Source organism: Moschus berezovskii, chromosome 2 (assembly GCF_049115385.1).
Source record: "Moschus berezovskii isolate FMDL1 chromosome 2, NW_MosBer_1.0, whole genome shotgun sequence".
Lineage (NCBI taxonomy): Eukaryota > Metazoa > Chordata > Mammalia > Artiodactyla > Moschidae > Moschus > Moschus berezovskii.
In genome coordinates this window covers 90,661,956-90,682,881 of record NC_142461.1, presented here as the reverse complement: position 1 = coordinate 90,682,881, position 20,926 = coordinate 90,661,956, and the positions used below count along the sequence as shown (strand labels likewise).

The 20,926-nt window shown below is 39.2% G+C and overlaps 1 protein-coding gene and 2 pseudogenes across 2 annotated transcripts in view; all 3 read right to left on the bottom strand.

Moving 5' to 3' along the window:
* Positions 1 to 20,926, bottom strand: part of EPC2 (enhancer of polycomb 2) — a 129,470-nt gene that overhangs the window by 34,306 nt on the left and 74,238 nt on the right. For both annotated transcript variants that reach the window (XM_055398920.2, XM_055398919.2), the window contains exon 3: positions 9,973 to 10,118. In XM_055398920.2, coding sequence (XP_055254895.2) covers positions 9,973 to 10,118 — 146 coding nt within the window. The remainder of the gene's footprint in view (positions 1 to 9,972; positions 10,119 to 20,926) is intronic.
* Positions 1,639 to 2,711, bottom strand: LOC148778565 (nucleolysin TIAR pseudogene; annotated as a pseudogene).
* Positions 2,724 to 3,104, bottom strand: LOC148778564 (nucleolysin TIAR pseudogene; annotated as a pseudogene).

The following is a 20,926-nucleotide window of genomic DNA, read 5'->3' as shown; positions in this document are numbered from 1 at the left end:
AGTGAGTTCCACCACTTAAAATATTTAAGCCTGAATTAATGAGAAGTCTACAAGAGTTTTATGACAGCTAAGTCTTGAATTAGAGATATCCAGAGTCCTTCAAAATTCTGATACTCTGCAATTCCACACACTGGAGGATCTACTAGTCTTCATCTACTAGCATCATTAAGTGTTTCTGTTTTTCAACAGAAAACAGAATTTACAGGTGGTTTCTTTTTACCTCCTTCCAAAATAAATGATGAATACTTTCTAATATATTGCTAACTTAATACACACATGACTCCTCTGAAACTGAAAAGGACAAACTTAGCATGTTTCCAGAATTTTCAACACTATACAATCTTGAATTTTTTGTACCAGTCACATACAAAACAATTTTCTCTAACAAAGCTGATTAAATACTAGATAAACCTTATTCTCAACACTCATCTTGCTGATGACAATGTCATGTCTGGGACAGCGGCATCTCAGGGATCTCTCTCCTTTATCAACGTAGCCAACATATGTTGACATTATCTCAAAAGTAAAGTCTGTAAAAATTTGCTTGGTCACATCTGTTTCCCTGCTCTTTGCAAAGATCAGAGAGGCTAACAAGATGGATTAGGGGTTACAAAGATCCATTTGTAGTGAAGCTTAGAAAAAGATTATGGAGTTTTTGGGCTGTGAATGCTTATTGAAGTGGTGGTATCCCAATCTTTTTACTTTTATTACTTTAGAGATGAAGATTCATTTTCAAAACAAACTGAAATATCTCCTAAAACTTGGAAATGGGGGGAGGGGAATATCACTGAAATTTTAAGATCAGTATACTAATCAATTTGGTGGTTGTATGAATTCATTTGAAGAAAGTATGACTTACAAAACATTTTTTATATGATCTGATTTCTCATATTGGTATTACTTGATGGAATAAATGTAATGATCATTTGAACTTTTAGTCCTATGATGGTGACTACTAGAGTTAATTAGTTGGCTTCTTATTACAATTTGGCTGCCAAGATGGTGTGACTACAGGAAGAGACTAAACTGACAATATGAACTCAAGTATTCCAGGCCATGTGACAGTTAATTTTAGTGCAATACAATTATAAATGGCCATGGGTTTATTCAAAGTCTCAGTGAAGTCAGCTTAAGTGCATCTGAGAGATTAACATGGTCTCTAAAGAGGACAGCCAGAGACTGAAACATGAGACCAAACCAAAAGAACCAATATTTTCCAAACATCAGCCTGAAGTGGACACTCTCCCACTGTTAACTGAAGTTCTCTGGAATGATGATGTATACTTTCAAAGTCTATAAGGAGGGTGGAAGAATAAGAACAGAGTTTTCTGGATCTAACAAAATTCCACCACGTGCTTAGAGCTTCGCAGCATAACTGGTAGCTCTGGGGACCCAGGGAAACAGTGCTGTGACGTGCTGCATGTGCTTCAACCGTTCGGTCATTCTGCTTCTGATAAAATTTTATAACCTTCACTGATTAAATCAAGAACTTAACCTAATCCTGGAATGGGGAGGAAGATAATCTCTTTCCATCAACCCACAGAATCATGGCGAATTTCCTATACAGTGTTATCAAAACACTGCTTCCTATCTTTCTGCAGGAGATGTCAGGAGATTGAAACAATGCCTCAGATTTTCTTCTCTTGGTGCTTCTTGCTCCTGCTAGAAATGTCCTGCCTGGTGGTTAAGTACCCTCTTTACAGCTGAGGCAATAAGAACCCAATACACAGTTTATTCACTTTATTTTAGTTTTTATACACAAAGAAAAATCATGTTCATATCCATCATGAACAAAAACTTAAAAAGGCAGAACTAGAAGACATGTGTCCTTCACCAAAGCAAAGCTGTGCTAAAGGTTCCAAACATTTCAATTTTTAAAATAAATATTTTCATTTTCCAATGTCTACTTTCATGTCTTCAGAGTGTCACAAGGAAATTGAAGCTATCATGAATTACATTTTGTTTAGAGTCCCCGCTCACTGTGTTTGGTAACTGGCCATGCCATATCCAGCTTGGTTGGGAGGAGGTATTACAGCGGGAGGGGCTTGTCCTTGGGGAGGCTGAGCACCAAATCCACCCATCCAAGCAGCTGAAGGTGATTGATCTACTCCAAATCCCTGTTGATTCCATGGCTGCCCGTATACTCCATAAGGCGGTACTTGCCACCCATTTGCCATATACTGTCCATACTGCTGTGGGTTTCCATAAACTTGGCTCCACTGGCCCCACTGACTATAGTCAACCTGTTGAAAGTTTTTAGTCATATCAGGAGATTCTTTACCCCAATAGCATTTAACAACATGTCCTTCAATTGTAGTACCATTCACCGAAACAATAGCATGAGCCGCACTTTCATGGGTAGAAAATCTGACAAATGAATAGCCCTTTTCTGGAAAAACTCTGATTTCCATAATTTGCCCAAATGGTGAGAAGGTCTGCCTCATAAGCTGATCTGTTAAGCCAGAAGCAATTCCTCCACAGTACACAGTACAGTTTTTTGGACTTGACTGGTTTACTACATCTTCAAATCGCAACTGCTTAGTGTTATTTTCTTGGGTACTTTTAGGTGCAGGTGGTTTACGGGTGGCCCAGTTGGTTCTGATTTGACGACCACCCAACCACTGACCTCCCATATGCACAATTGCATTTTCTGCATCCAGTTTATTATAAAAAGACACAAAGCCATAGCCTTTGGATTTTCCAGTTGCCATGTCTTTAACTACTCAGGCATCCGATATTTTACCAAAGGGGGCAAATGCTGATTTGATATCTTCTGTTGTAATTTCTGGACTCAAATCTCCAACAAACACGTGGAAATGATTGGAAGTATCTTTTTTCTGGCTACTTGGTGTTGTTGCCCAGTTTACTTTGACCTCCTTTCCCCAAATTTTTCTCCCATTCATAGCAGCTAATGCAGCAGCTGCATCTCTGTGTTCATAAAATTCCACAAAGCAATATGGGTCATTGCTTGTATGCTCTGTGATCATTTTACAGCTTTTACAGGGTCCAATCTGACTGAACAACTGAAGAATAAGAACTTCTGTCACATCTCTGGAGAGGTTACCTACGTATAGAGTCCGGGGCTGCCCATCATCTTCCATCATGGTGGGTGCACCGGAGCGATCCCGGGACAAGGGGGAGGGCAGGGCCGGGGGGGGGAGGGGGCGCGGAGGAAGGGGAGGGGGGCTCCAGGCACCGGCTGGGGACAGAGGAAGCGGCCCTGAACCCCGCTCTCGGGCTTTCTCCCCCCAGCCCACTCCGGACACTGCGCTCCAACCCAGAGGAGCAGGAGGAGCAGAACCCAATACACAGTTTAAACATACTGACATTACTTTTCTGGGTTAACTGTATTTTCTCAGTCAACTGCTGTTTTTATATTGCTATATGACCAACTTTTATTTTATTGGATAATTTTGGTTTTACTCATTCTGTAAAAACTAGCTTTAGTTATTCTAGGGCAACTAGTATCAGTGCCTCTCTACTATCATGGTGACAACATTAAATTTGACTGGTAAGATCTATTTACAGATAAAATAGCCACAAATTAAACCACATGATTGAAAATCCACAAAAACAGAATCCCACTACTTTTATATCCTAAGAAAAAAGTTTCTGCCATTTGGCACTTCATCCACTAGAAAGCAGTGGAAACTACTATTTAATTGGCAAAGGGATCTGTGATAAATTTATGATTTCCAAGACAGCTCTGACTTACTTGACTTACTTATTTTGAGAGTAAGGGATGGGAGATAAAAATTATTCTTCCTCTAGACTGAATATTCATTGGAAGGACTGACACTGAAGCTGAAGCTCCAATACTGTGGCCACCTGATGCGAAGAGCCGACTCATTGGAAAAGACCCTGATGCTGGGAAAGATTGAGGGCAGGAGGAGAAGGGGGTGACAGAGGATGAGATGGTTGGATGGCATCATCAACTCAATGGACATAAGTGAGCAAACTCAGGGAGAGAGTGAAGGACAGGGAAGCCTGGTGTGCTGCAGTCCATGAGGTCGCAAAGAATCGAACACAACTGAGTGACTGAAAAACAACAGACTGAAACTAGCTCCATGAGAACAAAGATCAATTACTTTGCTTATATACAAAACGCAGGCTTCCCTGGTAGCTCAATGATAAAGAGTCCACCTACAATAAAGGAGACGCAGGAGACAAAGGTTCGATCCCTGGGTAGGGAAGATCCCCTGGAGGAAGAAATGGCAACCCAATCCATTATCCTTGCCTGGAAAATTCCAGGACAGAGGAACCTGGCAGGCTATAGTCCATGGGGTCGCAAACAGTCAGACATGACTGAGCATGCATACATATACAAAACTCATGGTTTAGAAATTTCAATAAATGTATAAATGTAATATTTAATATACAAATGAATAAAATACATGTAAAAATTAATGCTTTTACATATAAAATAGCCAGTTAAGCAGTAAGTCCAACATTGCTATAACAACTACCCAACAGTCCAATAACAACTCTCAGTGCATCATTTATTTGTGCTATAGGTTGTGGGTAAGATAACAAAATAAACTTTAAGACAAACCCAGTACCTAAAGAAACTGACAATATGGGAATTAAGGTAAGAGACACAAATTAATAAGAGAACAATGTAAGAACTTTGGAACTGAGTATCAGTGCAGTAAGCAAGAGGACACAGTCACAAAAAACTCATTTGGGAGTGCTTGTGTTGGCAGCTTAAGGTATAAGAATAAATTCGGAGGACAGATGCCAAAAGAAATAGCAACAAATAAGAGGCAGAGGAGCAAATGGAAGAGGAGATGAAGAAAGAAGAAGAGTCAGGAAATGTGGCAATCAGCAACATCCAATACTGCACGGACATTAAGTAGGACGCAGACTTTAAAAAAGGCTCCCGGATGACAATTAGGAGGCCACCGATGACCTTAAACAGTACAATATCAGTAAACTAAAATGGAGTAAAAGGTAAACAATATGGCTTATTTTTTGAAAATTGTTGTTCAGTCACTCAGTCATGTCCAATTCCTTTGTAACCCCATGAACTGCAGCATGCCACGGTACCCTCGCCTTCACTCTCATCCCTGAGTTTGCTCAAATTCATGTCCATCGAATCAGTGATGCCATCCAACCATCTCATCCTCTGTCGTCCCCTTCTCCTCCTGCCTTCAATCTAACCCAGCATCAGGGTCTTTTCCAGTGAGTCAGCTCTTCACAACAGTGGCCAAAGTACTGGAGCTTCAGCTTCAGCATCAGTCCTTCCAATGAATATTCCAGGTTGATTTCCTTTAGGACTGACTGGTTTAATCTCCTTGCTGTCCAAGGGACTCTCAAGAATCCTCTTCAACAACACAGTTTGAAAGCATCAGTTCTTCAGCACTCAGCCGTCTTTGTGGTCCAACTCTCACACCTGTACATGACTACTGGAAAAATCACAGCTTTGACTATATGGACGTTTGTCAGCAAAGTGATATCTCGGCTTTTTAATATGCTGTCTAGGTTGGTCATAGCTTTTCTTCCAATGAGCAAGGGTCTTTTAATTTCATGGTTGCAGTCACCATCTGCAGTGATTTTAGAGCCCAAGAAAATAAAGTCTGTCATTGTTTCATTGCTTTCCCATCTATTTGCCATGAAATGATGGGACAGGATGCCATGATTTTAGTTTCTTGAATGCTGAGTTTTAAGCCAGCTTTTCACTCTCTTCTTTCACTCTCATCAACAGGCTCTTTCTCTTCACTTTCTGCCATTAGAGTGGTATCATCTGCATAGCTGAGGTTGTTGACACTTCTCCCAGCAATTTTGACTCTAGATTGTGCTTCATCCATCCTGGCATTCCACATGATGTACTCTGAATTGAAGTTAAATAAGCAGGATGACAATATAGAGCCTTGATGCACTCCCTTCCAAATTTTGAACCAATCTGTTGTTCCATGTCCAGTTCTCACTGTTGCTTCTTGACCTGAATACAGGTTTCTCAAGAAGCAGGTAAGGTGATCTGGTATTTCCATCTCTTTAAGAATTTTCCACATTTTGTTGTGATCCAAACAGTAGCTTAGTCAATGAAGTAAAAGTAGATATTTTTCTGGAATTCCCTTGCTTTTTCTATGATCCAACAGATGTTGGTGACTTAGCTCTGGTTCCTCTGCCTTTTCTAAATCTGTACATCTAGAAATTCTCAGTTCACATACTGTTGAAGCCTAGTTTGAAGGATTATGAGCATTACCTTGTTAGCATGTAGAATGAGTATAATTTGAAAATGTACACTGTGATTAAAAGCCAAAAAACAGAAGGTGGTAGTTTATTGAGAAAGACAGGCTCAAGGTAAAGGGCTCTTTCGGAAATAGGGCTCCTTGGCAGAAGAGAATGAGAGAAGAGATCATTGAAGATTGAGTATTCAAGGAACATACTGGTGCACAAGGAAGAGTTAGAAATTTAGGGACTAAAGATAAGGGATTGTAAAAACCCACAAGATCCTAAGTTTTGGGAGTCATTGAAGAGAGAATGAATACAGTATAAGATCATCTGAAGTTAAGAGATTAAGTTTTAGAAAGATTAAACTTGAGAGTCCGTGGGTCTAGAAAGAGAATCCAAAAGGCAGCACAAGAAGAGAAAAAGAATATCCTGGGGCTTAAGAAAGAGGTCAAGGCTAAAGGCATATATATTTTATAATACACACAAAAATCCTCAATGAGGTGATTAACCCCCAAATAATCAGGATATGAATACCAAGAACAAAATTTTTAAGAAGCCTTAATGTTCACAGCAGGTGGATGAAAAGGGACCGAGTAAAAGAAAGTTAGAAGAAATGGTCATAAAAAATCATTAAGGAAACCAAAAGGGAATGAACTATATTTCAAAGACCAAAGGTGATGACTGTTTTAAGAAATGAGAGCCCAAATAAGATAAAAGGATGGGGGCTGAAAATAATCACGGACTCTGGCAATGGGAGTTTTCAGTAGTAACTTCATTGCAACAGTATCCACAGAACAGTGGCACCAAAAGCTTCTGCCTCAGTCCATTTTTTATGTCCTTCTCTACCAATCTAATAAATACCAGTTTAACCATAAACTTGAGTCCTTGCCCTGGAATCTGGTATTATTCAGTTCAGTTCAGTTCAGTTCAGTCGCTCAGTCGTGTCCGACTCTCCGCGACCCCATGAATCACAGCACGCCAGGCCTCCCTATCCATCACCAACTCCCGGAGTTCACTCAAACTCATGTCCACAGAGTCGGTGATGTCATCCAGCCATCTCAGTCTCGGTCGTCCCCTTCTCCTCCCACCCCCAACCTTTCCCAGCATCAGAGTCTTTTCCAGTGAGTCAACTCGTCGCATGAGGTGGCCAAAGTATTGCAGTTTCAGCTTTAGCATCAGCCCTTCCAATGAACACCCAGGATCGGTCTCCCTTAGAATGGACTGGTTGGATCTCCTTGCGGTACAAGGGACTCTCAAGAGTCTTCTCCAACACCACAGTTCAAAAGCATCAATTCTCTGGCGATCAGCTTTCTTCACAGTCCAACTCTCACATCCATACATGACCACGGGAAAAACCATAGCCTTGACTAGATGGACCTTGGTTGGCAAAGTAATGTCTCTGCTTTCTAATATATTATCAAGGTTGGTCATAACTTTCCTTCCAAGGAGTAAGCGTCTTTGAATTTCATGGCTGCAATCAGCATCTGCAGTGATTTTGGAGCCCAAAAAAATAAAGTCTGACACTGTTTCCACTGTTTTTCCATCTATTTCCCATGAAGTGATGGGACCAGATGCCATGATCTTTGTTTTCTGAATGTTGAGCTTCAAGCCAACCTTTTCACTCTCCTCTTTCACTTTCATCAAGAGGCTTTTGAGTTCCTCTTCACTTTCTGCCATAAGGGTGGTGTCATCTGCATATCTGAGATTATTGATATTTCTCCCGGCAATCTTGATTCCAGCTTGTGCTTCTTCCAGCCGAGCGTTCCTCATGATGTACTCTGCATAGAAGTTAAATAAGCAAGGTGACAATATACAGCCTTGACTGGCTCACAAAATGAGCAATTAAAGAAACCCATGAATTCCCAGATCAGACACTTGGAATAATGTCTGGCTTTTGCTTGGTTCTATTTAATCCCTGGTTCTATTAATAAGACCACCTTTTTATTCCTGTAGCAAAACCTTCACCTTCATCTCCTCTGCAGAAAGTAGATGCTATCATGCTCTGAGAACCTAGCCAATTATTTTATGGCCTGGAAGTTTGCATGTGAGGAAAGAGAACTGAAATAGGGTGATGCTGATTATTGTTGTTGGTCAGTCGCTCAGGCATGTCTGACTCTTTGCAACCCCATGAACTGCAGCACGCCAGGCTTCCTTGTTCTTTACCATCTTCTGGAGTTTGTTCAAACTCATGTCCATTGAGTCGGTGATATTGATTATAGTGGATAGTTAATTGCATTGTTGACATGTTTTTTGTTTATCCTGTACTCACTTAGATGGTAAGTTCACAAAGGAAAAGCTTCTGTCACTTGTCTTATTCACTTGAACATTAAATAAATATTACTAACTGAATGAAAGAAAGCAAACTACAGAAAAAACAGCTGCAAGCTTATGATGACATAATTTCAGCCACTATGAGAATTTCTGAGCAATCATGGAAAACAGTAGAAATAACACAAGTCTGATCAAGCCTAGGATTGCTAGGAAAATTTACACATAAAGAAGAAAAACTGAAACTATACCTGATGCCAATGATCAAAATCCTAGGAAAACTGTGAGCACTAATTATAATAAGTTTCACTTTGATGATTAAAACAAACTTCCAATAAGAAAAGACAACCTCTCAAAAATACAAGTAGAATTATTTTTCATAGAGGAGATCTTTTACTATACAAAAACTATTAATAAGATAATTCAAAATAATCCATCTTTTCTTTATTTTTTAATTTTTATACAATAAAGTTGAATTTTACAAATTCAGTTTTAATGCAATTTTTTGGTTAGTACACTTCATATTACTTTCCATCAAAATGAGCTGTGGGGAGACTGATAGAAAAAAACATGCAGGGAAGTCATTTTACAATGTATAAGTGTGGGAAATGTTCTGAAGAGCTGGTAATACCTCAGGGATTTAAAGGACTAACTTGGAAGTTGGGGAAAAATAATGAATTTGTATAGTTAAACAAGTGAAGTTTTAACAATCTAGTGTAAAAAGCTTATTTATATCAGTAACTTCTTACTACATTAATAAAAATTAGCATATTAATATACCACAAGGCATACTATTACTTTTATTTTTAAAATTTAACTGTAATATCAACACACGTTCATTATAATAAATTTGGAAAAACACAGAAAAAGAACATAAAAATCACCAATAATTCCAGCACCTAAATATAACCACTGCTGGCATTTTGTTGAACATTCTTATTTTCTATACACATGTAGAAATGCTTTAAACAAACCTTAGAGTTTTTCACTTTACCGATTCTCTGTTGTTTTGACATTCCCTGTATCATGTATAGAATGTCCCACTAAAGAAAATTCCTTCTTTGTAAATAATTCTTCCTTCACTTAAAATTTTATATGGTATATAAATAAGCAAAACTAAAATAATCTTAAATGGTAAAAGCACCTTAATAGAAATCTGAGCAACTTTATTGATGTGAGATGACTACCAAAGCAACTCAACCAAGCAAATTTAGTTACTCAAGTGTCAAAAAGACAGTTCTAAGAAAAGAATCAAGATATTGTAACAATGTAACTAGTATTATTTTTATATCCAAACAAGAAAAAAGTCAGAACTGTACCAGAACTGTACTTTTCATCCTCTTATTCAAAGACAGTATGCTTAAGTACTTCTTGAACTGTCAAGGAATACTGTAAATAGAAATTCAAGGATCTTAGGAAAAGAAATTCAAGAGACAAAATGTAATATACTTAGGTCTAAATAAAACGCAAAATAAAACTGCTAGTTAGACAAAATGTTAAGACAAGAGACATTTTTACAAGGTACAGTACCTGATTCGAACTGGCTTTTTCAAGTCTGTCAATCATAATTTCAAATTGCAAAGGCTTAATTTCCATCTTTCTGTTAAGTCTATTTAATAAGGTCTCATCTTCTGAATCCATATCATAATCTGGTTGTTCATTGTCTAGATTAAAGGCTAGAAAAGAAAAAAAAATCTTCAAACTCAGGAGAAATCATGGAGTTATATAGTGTTTATATTTGACCACAGAATACTCCCCAAGTACATAAAGCACTGACCAGAGTTCATGAGCAGACATCAAAAAGTTGATTTTAGAGATTTAGCTGAAAATAAATTTTAATTCATATATGATTTAAAGTTTAACAGAACACTAAAATAGCAACTAGAGTTTTTTATTTTAAAAAGAAAGGGTCACAAATATATATTAAAACATAAACTAACAAATATATAAAAAAAGATAATATTTATTCTCATGGTAGTTTGGCAGCATAATCAGAAATTATGGAAGAAAATTAATAATCCAGAAATAAATCAAGTAAAAATATATGATGAGAATGGCATTTCAAACCATTGGAAATAAAACAGACTTTAAAAAAAAAAAAAGAGGCACTCGCCTGACAGACTAATTTTCTTTAAAAAAATTCTTTTTAACATGTGCAACATTATAGATGGATCTGAGGCACTATGCTAAATGAAATAAGTCAAAGAAAGACAAATTATGTATGATCTCACTTTTATTTTTTATGAACTGACAAAAATCAGGATGAGGTACTCACTAATATTTAGAACGGACCACCATAATTTTGAATGGAGCCCATGAACAGTATGATAAGGCAAAAAGATATGACATTGGAAGATGAGAGCTCAGGTCTGTAGGTGTCCAATATGCTACCGGAGAAGAGGGAAGAAACAGCTCCATAAAGAATGAAGAAGTTGGGCCAAAGTGAAAACAACGCCCAGTTGTGGATGTGTCTAGCGGTGAAAGTAAAGTCTGATGTTGTAAGGAACAATACTGCATAGGAACCTGGAATGTTAGGTCAATGAACCAAGGTAAACTGGACGTGGTCAAGCAGGAGAGGGAAAGAGTAAACACCGACATTTTAGAAATCAGTAAACTAAAATGGGCTGGGATGGATGAATTTAATTCAGATGACTATTATATCTACTACTGTGGGCAAGAATCCCTTGGAAGAAACGGAATAGCCCTCACAGTCAACAAGAGAGTCCAAAATGCGGTACTTGGGCACAATCTCAGAAAGGACAGAATGATCTCATTCGATTTCGGCAAACCATTCAACATCACAGTAATCCAAGTCTATGCGCCCAACTGCTAATGTCGAAGAAACTAAAGTAGAACACTTCCAGAACTAACACCAAAGACATCCTTTTCATCACAGATTGGAATGCAAAAGTAGGAAGCCAAGAGATACCTGCAGTAACGCAAGTTTGGCCTTGGCATACAAAATGAAGTACTGCAAAGGCTAACAGAGTTTTGCAGAGAATGCACTAGTCATAGCAAACACCCTCTTCGAACCACAAAAGAGATGACTCTACACATGGATATCACTAGATGGTCAATACAGAAATCTGCTTTAATTCAGGCTCTTAATGAAGATAAAGTGTTGATTAGGCAAGAACTTTATTAATAGTATAAATTTTGAAACAGCCTTTGCAAGCTTCAGAAATCTCCAGCACACCCTATAATGAAGTCTCAGAACCACATTTTCCCAAGCTGGTGAAATATTTTCGTATCTTATAAATTTACTCCATTAACTAAAGGTATGGAGAACATGAAATTATGACAACTGGTTGGACTGCTATCTTTAGATATGAAAGACTAGTTATATTATATACATGGAATTAATAAAATTGCCTTAATAGTGTTTTTCCCCTTTCTCTGCCTAACTTGAGATGGTTAGAAAAATAGGTATTTAGAATCAAACCAAGAGTCATCAAAGTAACTGTTAGCCAAATCTGAATCATCTGTGACTGCTTTCCCACCACAAGACAGAATTTAAAGACTTCCCTGGTGGTCCAGTAAATTCTGACTCTGTGCTTCCAATACAAGGGGCACAGGTTCAATCCCTGGTTGGCAAACTATGATCCTGCCTCAGGGTGCATCCAGAAAGAAACAAGAGCAGAATTTAGAATGTATGACAGATCAAATGGCCTGAAAAGCCAGAAATGTGTATAATCTGCCCCTGTACAGAAAGTTTACCAACACCTGGGGTAAACTGTACACACGTTGGCACTAATCGACTGACTAAAAAATTTTCCTGATTATTCAGGACACATGGCCAGACCCACTCCTTATCCAGAACTGAGAAACTAAAGTTCTTTCTGGCTCCATGCCATCTTTTCTCTCAAATTTTCAAAGCCGTGGAATGTGACAATCAGAGGAAATATCTCGTTCAATCTCCCTAATTTCAGAGATGAAAATTTATTCCTAGAGAAATTCTCAGGTCACGTCTCTTAGTAGCAGAAGCCGTCCTCAACTTCCTGAACCTACAATCAATCCTGACCTCAGGAGTCCTGAAACATGAATGTTCTGTATGGTGAGGGAGTCATATTAGAAAGTGAGCTTTTTAGGGACTTCCCTGGTGGTCGGTCCAGCAGTTAAGAATCCACCTTCCAATGCAGGGGATGTGGGTTCAATCCCTGGTCAGGAAACTAAGATCCCACATGCCCCAGAGCGGCTAACCCAGCACCACGACTACTGAAGCCCAAGAGCTCTGCAGCCTGTGCTCCACAATGAGAAGCCCGCACACTGCAACTAGAGAAAGCGCTCACACTACAATGAAGACCCTACAGCGAAGGCACAGCGCAGCCAAAATAAAATAGAACTTTTTTTTTTTTTTTTAAAAAGAGAGCTTTTTCAAAAGGTCTAAATTGCTGGGAATCTCCTCCTTGAATTGAACTGGCATCCACCTCCAGTTGAACTTTCTATTCTTTTAATATATTCCAACTCTAATGGAAGTCAGAATGAAGAACGTGATAACATGAAACATAAGCAGTATACAGAACGAGACTCAGCAGGTAAAGAATCCCACCTGCAATTCAGGAGACCTGAGTCTGATCCCTGGGTAGGGACTATTCCCTGGAGGAGGAAACGGCAACCCACTCCAGTATTCTTGCTGGAAAATCCCATGGACAGAGAGGAGCCTGGTGGGCTATAGTCCATGGGAGACACAAAGAGTCAGAAACGACTTAGCACATAAATAGGAATCAGATTCATTATATTCTCTGCAGCCAAGATGGAGCAGCTCTATACAGTCAGCAAAAACAAGACCTGGAGCTGACTGTGTCTCAGATGATTAGCTCCTTACTACAAATTTCAGACTTAAGTTGAAGAAAGTAGAGAAAACCAATAGACCATTCAGATGTGACCTAAATCAAATCCTCTATGATTACACAGTAGAGGTGGCAAATAGATTCAAGGGATTAGATCTGGCAGACAGAGTGAATGAAGAACTATGGACGGAGGTTTGTAACACTGCACAGGAGGCAGTGACCAAAATCATCCAAAGAAACAGAAATGCAAGAAAGTAAAATGGTTGTCAGAGGAGGCTTACAAATAGTTGAGAGAAGAAGAGATGTGAAAGGCAAAGGAGACAGGGAAAGATATCCAAGTGAATGCAAAATTCCAGAGAACACAAGTAGAGATAAGAAAGCCTTCTTAAGTGAACAATGCAAATAAATAGAGAAAAACAACAGAATGGGAAAGGCTAGACTCTCAAAGAAAATTACAGATACCAAGGGAACATTTCATGCAAAGATAGGCACAATAAAGGAAAGAAAGGGCAAGGACCTAACAAAAGCAGAAGAGATTAAGAAGGGTAGCAAGAATACACAGAAGAATTATATTAAAAAGTTCTTCGTGACCAGGATAGCCAAGATGGTATGGTAACTCACCTACAGCCAGACATCCTGGAGTATGAGGTCAAGTGGGCCTTAGGAAGCATCATTACAAACAACGCTAGTGGAAGTGTTGGAATTCCAGCTGAGCTATTTCAAATCCTAAAAGATGATGCTGTGGAAGTGTGGCACTCGATATGCCAGAAAATTTGGAAAACTCAGCAGTTGCCATAGGACTTGAAAAGGTCGGTTTTCATTCCAATCCCAAAGGAAGGTAATGCCAAAGAATGTTCAAACTACCACACAATTGTACTCATCTCACACGCTAGTAAAGTAATGCTCAAAATTCTCCAACCCAGGCTTCAACAGTACGAGAACCGTGAACTTCCAGATGTTAAGCTGGATTTAGAAAAGGCAGAGGAACCAGAGATCAAATTGCCAACATCTGTTGGATCACTGAAAAAGCAAGGGAATTCCAGAAAAACATCTGGGCTAAAGCCTTTGACTGTGTGAATCACAACAAACTGGAAAATTCCTAAAGAGTTGGGAATACCAGACCACCTTGCTTGCCTCCTGAGAAATCTGTATGTAGATCAAGAAGCAACAGTGAGAACTGGACATGGAACAACTAACTGATTCAAAATGGAGAAAGGAGTGTATCAAGGCTGGATACTGTCACTCTGCTTATTTAATGTCTATGCAGAGTATACCATGTGAAATGCCCAGGCCGGATGAAGCACAAGCTGGAATCAAAATTGCCAGGAGAAACATCAACAACCTCAGATATGCAGATGATATCACTCTAAAAGCAGAAAGCAAAGTGGAACTAGAGAGCCTCTTCATGAGGGTGAAAAAGCTGGCTTAAAACTCAACATTCAAAAAAACTAAGATCATGAAATCTGGTCCCATCATTTAATGGCAAATAGATGGGGAAAATGTACAGAGTGGCAGGTTTTATTTTCTTGGGCTCCTAAATCACTGTGGACAGTGACTGCCAGCCACAAAATTATCAGATGCTTGCTCCTTGGAAGAAAGGTTATGACAAAACTAGACAGGGTATGTAATAGCAGAGATAGCACTTTGCCGACAAAGATCCATATAGTCAAAGCTGTGTGTGTTCGTCGTTCAGTTGTGTCCAACTCTTTGCAACCCCATGGACTGCAGCCCACCAGGCTCCCCTGTCCATGGAATTCTCCAGTCAAGAATACTGGAGTGGGTTGCCACTTCCTTCTCTAGGGGATCTTCCCAACCCACGGATTGAACCCTGGTCTCCTGCATTCCAAGTGGATGCTTTACCGTCTCCTGCATTGCAAGTAGGTGCTTTACTGTCTAAGCTACTAGGGAAGCCCACAGTCAAAGCTGGTTACTGGTTTTTCCAGTAGTCATGGAGAGTTGGACCATAAAGACAGCTGAGTGCCAAAAACTTGATGCTTTCAAACTATGGTGCTGGAGAAGACTCAAGAGTCCCCTGGACAGTAAGATCTTTTATCAGTCAATCCTAAAGGAAATCAACACTGAATATTCATTGGAAGGACTGATGCTGAAGCTGAAGCTCCAATACTTGGGTCACTTGATGTGAAGAGTCGACTCACTGGAAAAGATCCTGATGCTGGGAAAGACTGAAGACAGGAGAAGGGTCAGCAGAGGATGAGATGGTTGGATGGCATCACCAACTCGACAGACATGAGTTTGAGCAAACTCTGAAAGATATCTGAAAGATAGTGGAGGACAGAGGAACCCGGAGTGCTGTAGTCCGTGGGGTCACAAAGAGTTGGATACAACTGAGCGACTGAACAACCACCACCAGTTTCACTTTCATTAACACTATGAAAAGTATACACATTTCTTATGACATGCTATAATAGAGTTTCTAAAAACAAAAAAAATCTTCTATAGGTACAACTGTACATCAACAATAAAAGGCTTATGTAAAGTCCATATAACTTAACAGAACCCAAACAAACCATAAACGTTACAATAGATGGTCATGTAAGCGACTTAGAATAGCTGGCTACTACCTCAAGGAACACTAAAAAAGCACAAAAAAACCCAGAATGTAACTGCTGCCTTGTGGATACTCAAACAATATGGACTGTAAGGGAACTTGGTACATTAGGGCTTCAGGAAGAAATGCCATGTGACAGCTGTGCAAGGTTGGGGATATTATCTTTCTGGGCAAGGAATTCTAGGTGCAGGTACTTATTTTTAATTTTTTAATATACAGTTGGAAGGGTTCATTAAATGTTGAGCAGTCAAGGTAAAGCATTTGCTCTTCCCTAATGAAGATTTTAATCCTTCTGTTACTATTCCAGCCACTTTTGTCAAGGAAAATCATAAACAAGACAACTTCCATGTAGTACTGAACTCATTCCCTCCCTTTACTCACTGTTGTTAAGCTAATTAGTATCATAAACACTTGTGCAGAATAGTCTGTATAGCAAATCTGTATTACTAAGGACAAAATAAATAATTTTATGTAGATTACCTGTCCTGATGCTGTTTTTCTTATAACATCCTAAATGATACAAATTTATCATTTGTATCAGTTCAGTTCAGTCGCTCAGTCGTGTCCGACTCTCCGCAACCCCATGAATCACAGCACGCCAGGCCTCCCTGTCCATCATTTGTATAGCCCCATGCTATAGCTCTCTTTGTAATGAGATACTGTTTATAAATCCATCAATTAACAAGAGAAATGCATATAAAACATTATTTCACAGGTAATTATCTACATAATTGTATCAGTTCAGTGGTCAGTCATATCCAACTCTTTGCAACTCCATGGACTTCAGCATTCAGGCTTTCGTGTCCATCGTCAACTTCTGGAGCTTGCTCAAACTCATCAAGCTGGTGATGCCATTCAACCATCTCATTCTTTGTCGTCCCCTTCTCCTCCCGCCTTCCAATCTTTCCCAGCATCAGGGTCTTTTCAAATGAATCAGTTCTTTGCATCAGTAGGCCAAAGTATTGAAATATTCAGGACTGATTTTCTTTAGGATTGACTAGTTTGATCTCCTTGCAGTCCAAGGGACTCTCAAGAATCTTCTCCAATACCACAGATCAAAAGCATCAATTTTTCAGTGCTCAGTTTTCTTTATAGTCCAACTCTCACATCCATACATGACTACTGGAAAAACCACAGCTTTGACTAGATGGACCTTTGCTGGCAAAGTAATGTCTTTGCTTTTTAATATGCTGTCTAGGGTGGTCATAGCTTTTCTTCCAAGGAGCAAGCATCTTTTAATTTCATGGCTGCAGTCACCATCTACAGTGATTTTGGAGCCCAAGAAAATAAAGTCTGTCACTGTTTCCATTGTTTCCCCATCTACTAGCCATGAAGTGATGGGATCAGATGCATTACCTTCTTTTTTAAATGCTGAGTTTTAAGCCAACTTTTTCACTTTCCTCTTTCATTTTCATCCAGAGGCTGTTTAGTTCCTCTATGCCATAAGGGTGGTATTATCTGCATATCTGAGGTTATTGATATTTCTCCCAACAATCTTGATTCCAGCTTGAACTTCATCCAGCCTGGCATTTCGCTTGATGTATTCTGAATAGAAGGTAAATAATCAAGGTGACAATATACAGCCTTGACATACTCCTTTCCCAATTTGGTACCAGTCCATTGTTCCATATCTGGTTCTAACTGTTACTTCTTGACCTGCATAGAGGTTTCTCAGGAGGCAGGTAAGGTGGTCTGGTGTTCCCATCTCTTGGAGAATTTTCCAGTTTGTTGTGATCTGCACAGTCAAAGGCTTTGGCATAGTCAATAAAGCAGATGTTTTTCTGGAATTCGCTTGCTTTTTCTATGATCCAATGGATGTTGGCAACTTTTTCTCTTGTTCCTCTGCCTTTTCTAAATCCAGCTGGAATACCTGGAAGTCCTTGGTTCATGTAATGTTGAAGCCTAGGTTGTAGAATTTTGAGAATTACTTTGCTGGTGTGTGAGACGAGTGCAATTGTGTGGTAGTTTGAATATTCTTTGGCATTGTTCTTCTTTGGGACTGGAATGAAAACTGACCTTTTCCAGTCCTGTGGCCACTGCTGAGTTTTCCAAATTTGTTGGCATATTGAGTGCTGCGCTTTCACAGCATCATCTTTCAGGATTTGAAATAGCTCAGCTGGAATTCCATCACCTCCACCAGCTTTGTTTGTAGTGATGCTTCCTAAGGCCCACTTGACTTCGCATTCCAGGATGTCTGGCTCTAGATGAGTGATCACACCGTTGTGGTTATCTGGGTCATTAAGATCTTTTTTGTATAATTCCCAATTTTATATATATATATATAAAATTATAGAATTTTCACTTAAAGGGTTTTTTTTTTTGGATGGGCATGGCAAAAGAAAAGTGTTTTATTTCATTTTTTAATGTGGTAAAATACACATAAGGGAAAATTTATTTTCTTAGCCATATATATAGCTTAGTGATATTAAGCATATAGCTTAGTGATATTAAGTACACTCATAATGTTATGCAACCATCACCATCATCCATCTCTAGAAGCACCAGAAGAATTTAATAATTTCCTACTACTATTTCTTGCTCACGCTGCCAAAAACATGAAGTGACTTAGAAAGGCAGAAAGTGAAGAGAAACTCAAGAGCCTCTTGAAGGTCAAAAAGGAGAGCGAAAAAGCTGGCTTAAAACCCAAAATTCAAAAAAACTAAGATCATGGCATCCAGTCCCATTACTTTATGGCAAACAGACGGGGTAAGAAATGTAAAGTGACAAGACTTGATTTTGGGGGGGCTCCCAAATTACTGCGGATGGTGACTGCAGTCATGAAATTAAGAGCTTCCTCCTTGGAAAAAAAGCTATGACAAACCTAGACAAAATATGAAAAAGCAGAGATCACTTTGCTGACAACCGTCCGTACAGTCAAAGCTATGGTTTTTCCAGTAATCATGTATAGGTGTTAAGAGCTGGACCACAAAGAAGGCTGAGAGCTGAAGAAATGATGCTTTCAAATTATGGTGCTGGAGAAGACACCTGAGCGTCCCTTGGACAGCAAGGAAATCAAATCAGTCAATCCCAAAGGAAATCAGTCCCGAATATTCTTTGGAAGGACTGATGCTGCAGTTGAAACTCCAATACTTTGGTCACCTGATGTGAAGAGTCAACTCACTGGAAAAGACCCTGATGCTGGGAAAGATTGAGGGCAGGAGGAGAAGTGGGGGACAGAGGATGAAACAGTTGGATGGCATCACCAACTCAATGGATAGGGGTAGTGAACACTATCTCTGGGAGATAGTGAACAATAGGGAAGTGTGGCGTGCTGCAGCCCATAGGGTAGCAAAAAGTCCAACATGTCTGAGCACCCAAACAACAAGTACTGTGTAGAAATAATACCTGTTTCCTACACATACCAGAGAAATAGTTTACAGAGTGAATCAATAGATGTTTGTAAAACATACAAAATCCTGGTTTAGCATGAATTCAACTTATTAAGTGCTTATTTAATGGGTCAGGTAGAAAGCTAGGTATAATACCCAGAGATAAACAGAGGACTCTCTGTTCATAGTTCCTCATTTTGAGTATGAAAATATTACACTTGTAAACACTCCTGTATTCAAAAAGAACTTCCTGTCTCTCAAGGTTTTCCTCCCAAACACATGTACCTGGTGGTCACCGGGTTTTTAAACATTGTTTTTGTGGGTATGTTTTTTTAAAAGTCATTATTTTATTTCTCCTGCAGTATGTCCCAAGTCTCACCCACATCTGGTTAGTTCCAAAACTATTCAACTTCAAAACTGGTCCAGCAACACAGCTGCCTGCAGATGAGCCTGGCAACTGTCAGAGACCTGCCGAGGTGTTGTAGGGCATGGGCAATGTCCAGAGATGGAAATGTGCTAAGCAGTCCCTCCCAATACCACTCAGCTCCATGTTTGCCAAGCACCTTGCTCAGACAGGACTCAGAATATTGTTTGTCTTGACAAAGTATTATGCTGCATCTTTGAATTACATGACCATTGCCCAGTGCACGTCTGTTCTGTCCTCTGATTTAGAAGAGGGCTATAGCTGTATGTCATGCTTCTTTTGGATACTTATAGTAAAGAGGCTAACTTGTGTACGTATTTCTGAATTTTAGTTCTTTCGAAGGGACCTGTACCACTGATGGAGAGCGTGTACTTATTTCCATTTCAAATGAGTAAACCATTTTAAAACAAGCTTGGCTGTATCTCTCATGTTCTTCCTTTCCTACCAGAAATAATAATTACCAGGTAAAAATAGCTCTAGGAAATAAAGAGAAAAAAGGCCATGCTGCCATTAAAAAAACAGTGACCAGAGAATAATTACCAATATTCACAAACACATAATATACTGAGAAATCTGAAAAAGCATCGTGAAGGAGATGGAAACATCTCATGTATTATCTGCTAACAGGCTCAATGACGCAGTCTGGACTAAAAGATTAGGACTATACCCTACCGTATTCGGGCATGCTTATTCAGAAAACATCATTAATATGAAGACTTCCTGAAGAAGCACTATACACTGGTCACCTAGGTACATATCCTCACTTTCAACAACTTGCAGAGCTACAAATATGAAGACTAGAAGGCTCTGCATTTCTTCTTTCCACAGAGCACAGAGTAATAGGGATCTTGTAAAACAATGGGTAAAACTAGGGTCATTTGTCTGGTCTACAGTACATCTAATAATAAGCTCTTCTGCACCAAAACCATAATGAGAATCTACACTGTGGTCATCAATAGCATGCAACATCTAGCAAAGGCCCAAGTCCCACTCTGCACAGTCCCTGAGCCCCAAGCGGCAAAAGCTGACTCCTAAGAAGAAAATTTCAACAAAAGCAGTCAAAAACTTTAAAAGAAAGGAATAGGGATACTCAGATTGCTTCCTGATTCCCCCTCCCCCAATTTTTAAAATCTATGGCAACTTGTCAAGAGGAAAACTAGAATAAACAAAGAAATGCTTGGAGATCTAGATGCCAATTAGCTTTACTTAAATCATGTAGTAGTTACTCCTTCCTGGGAAAAATCTTAAAAAGTAATAGTTTCTAAGGGGAGTCGTAGACCAGAACCCAGATGTTTAATCACATACATAACTAAATGGTTACCCAAGCAATATTTAATAAAATAAATGTCTCAGCGTCATAAAATCTGAATAA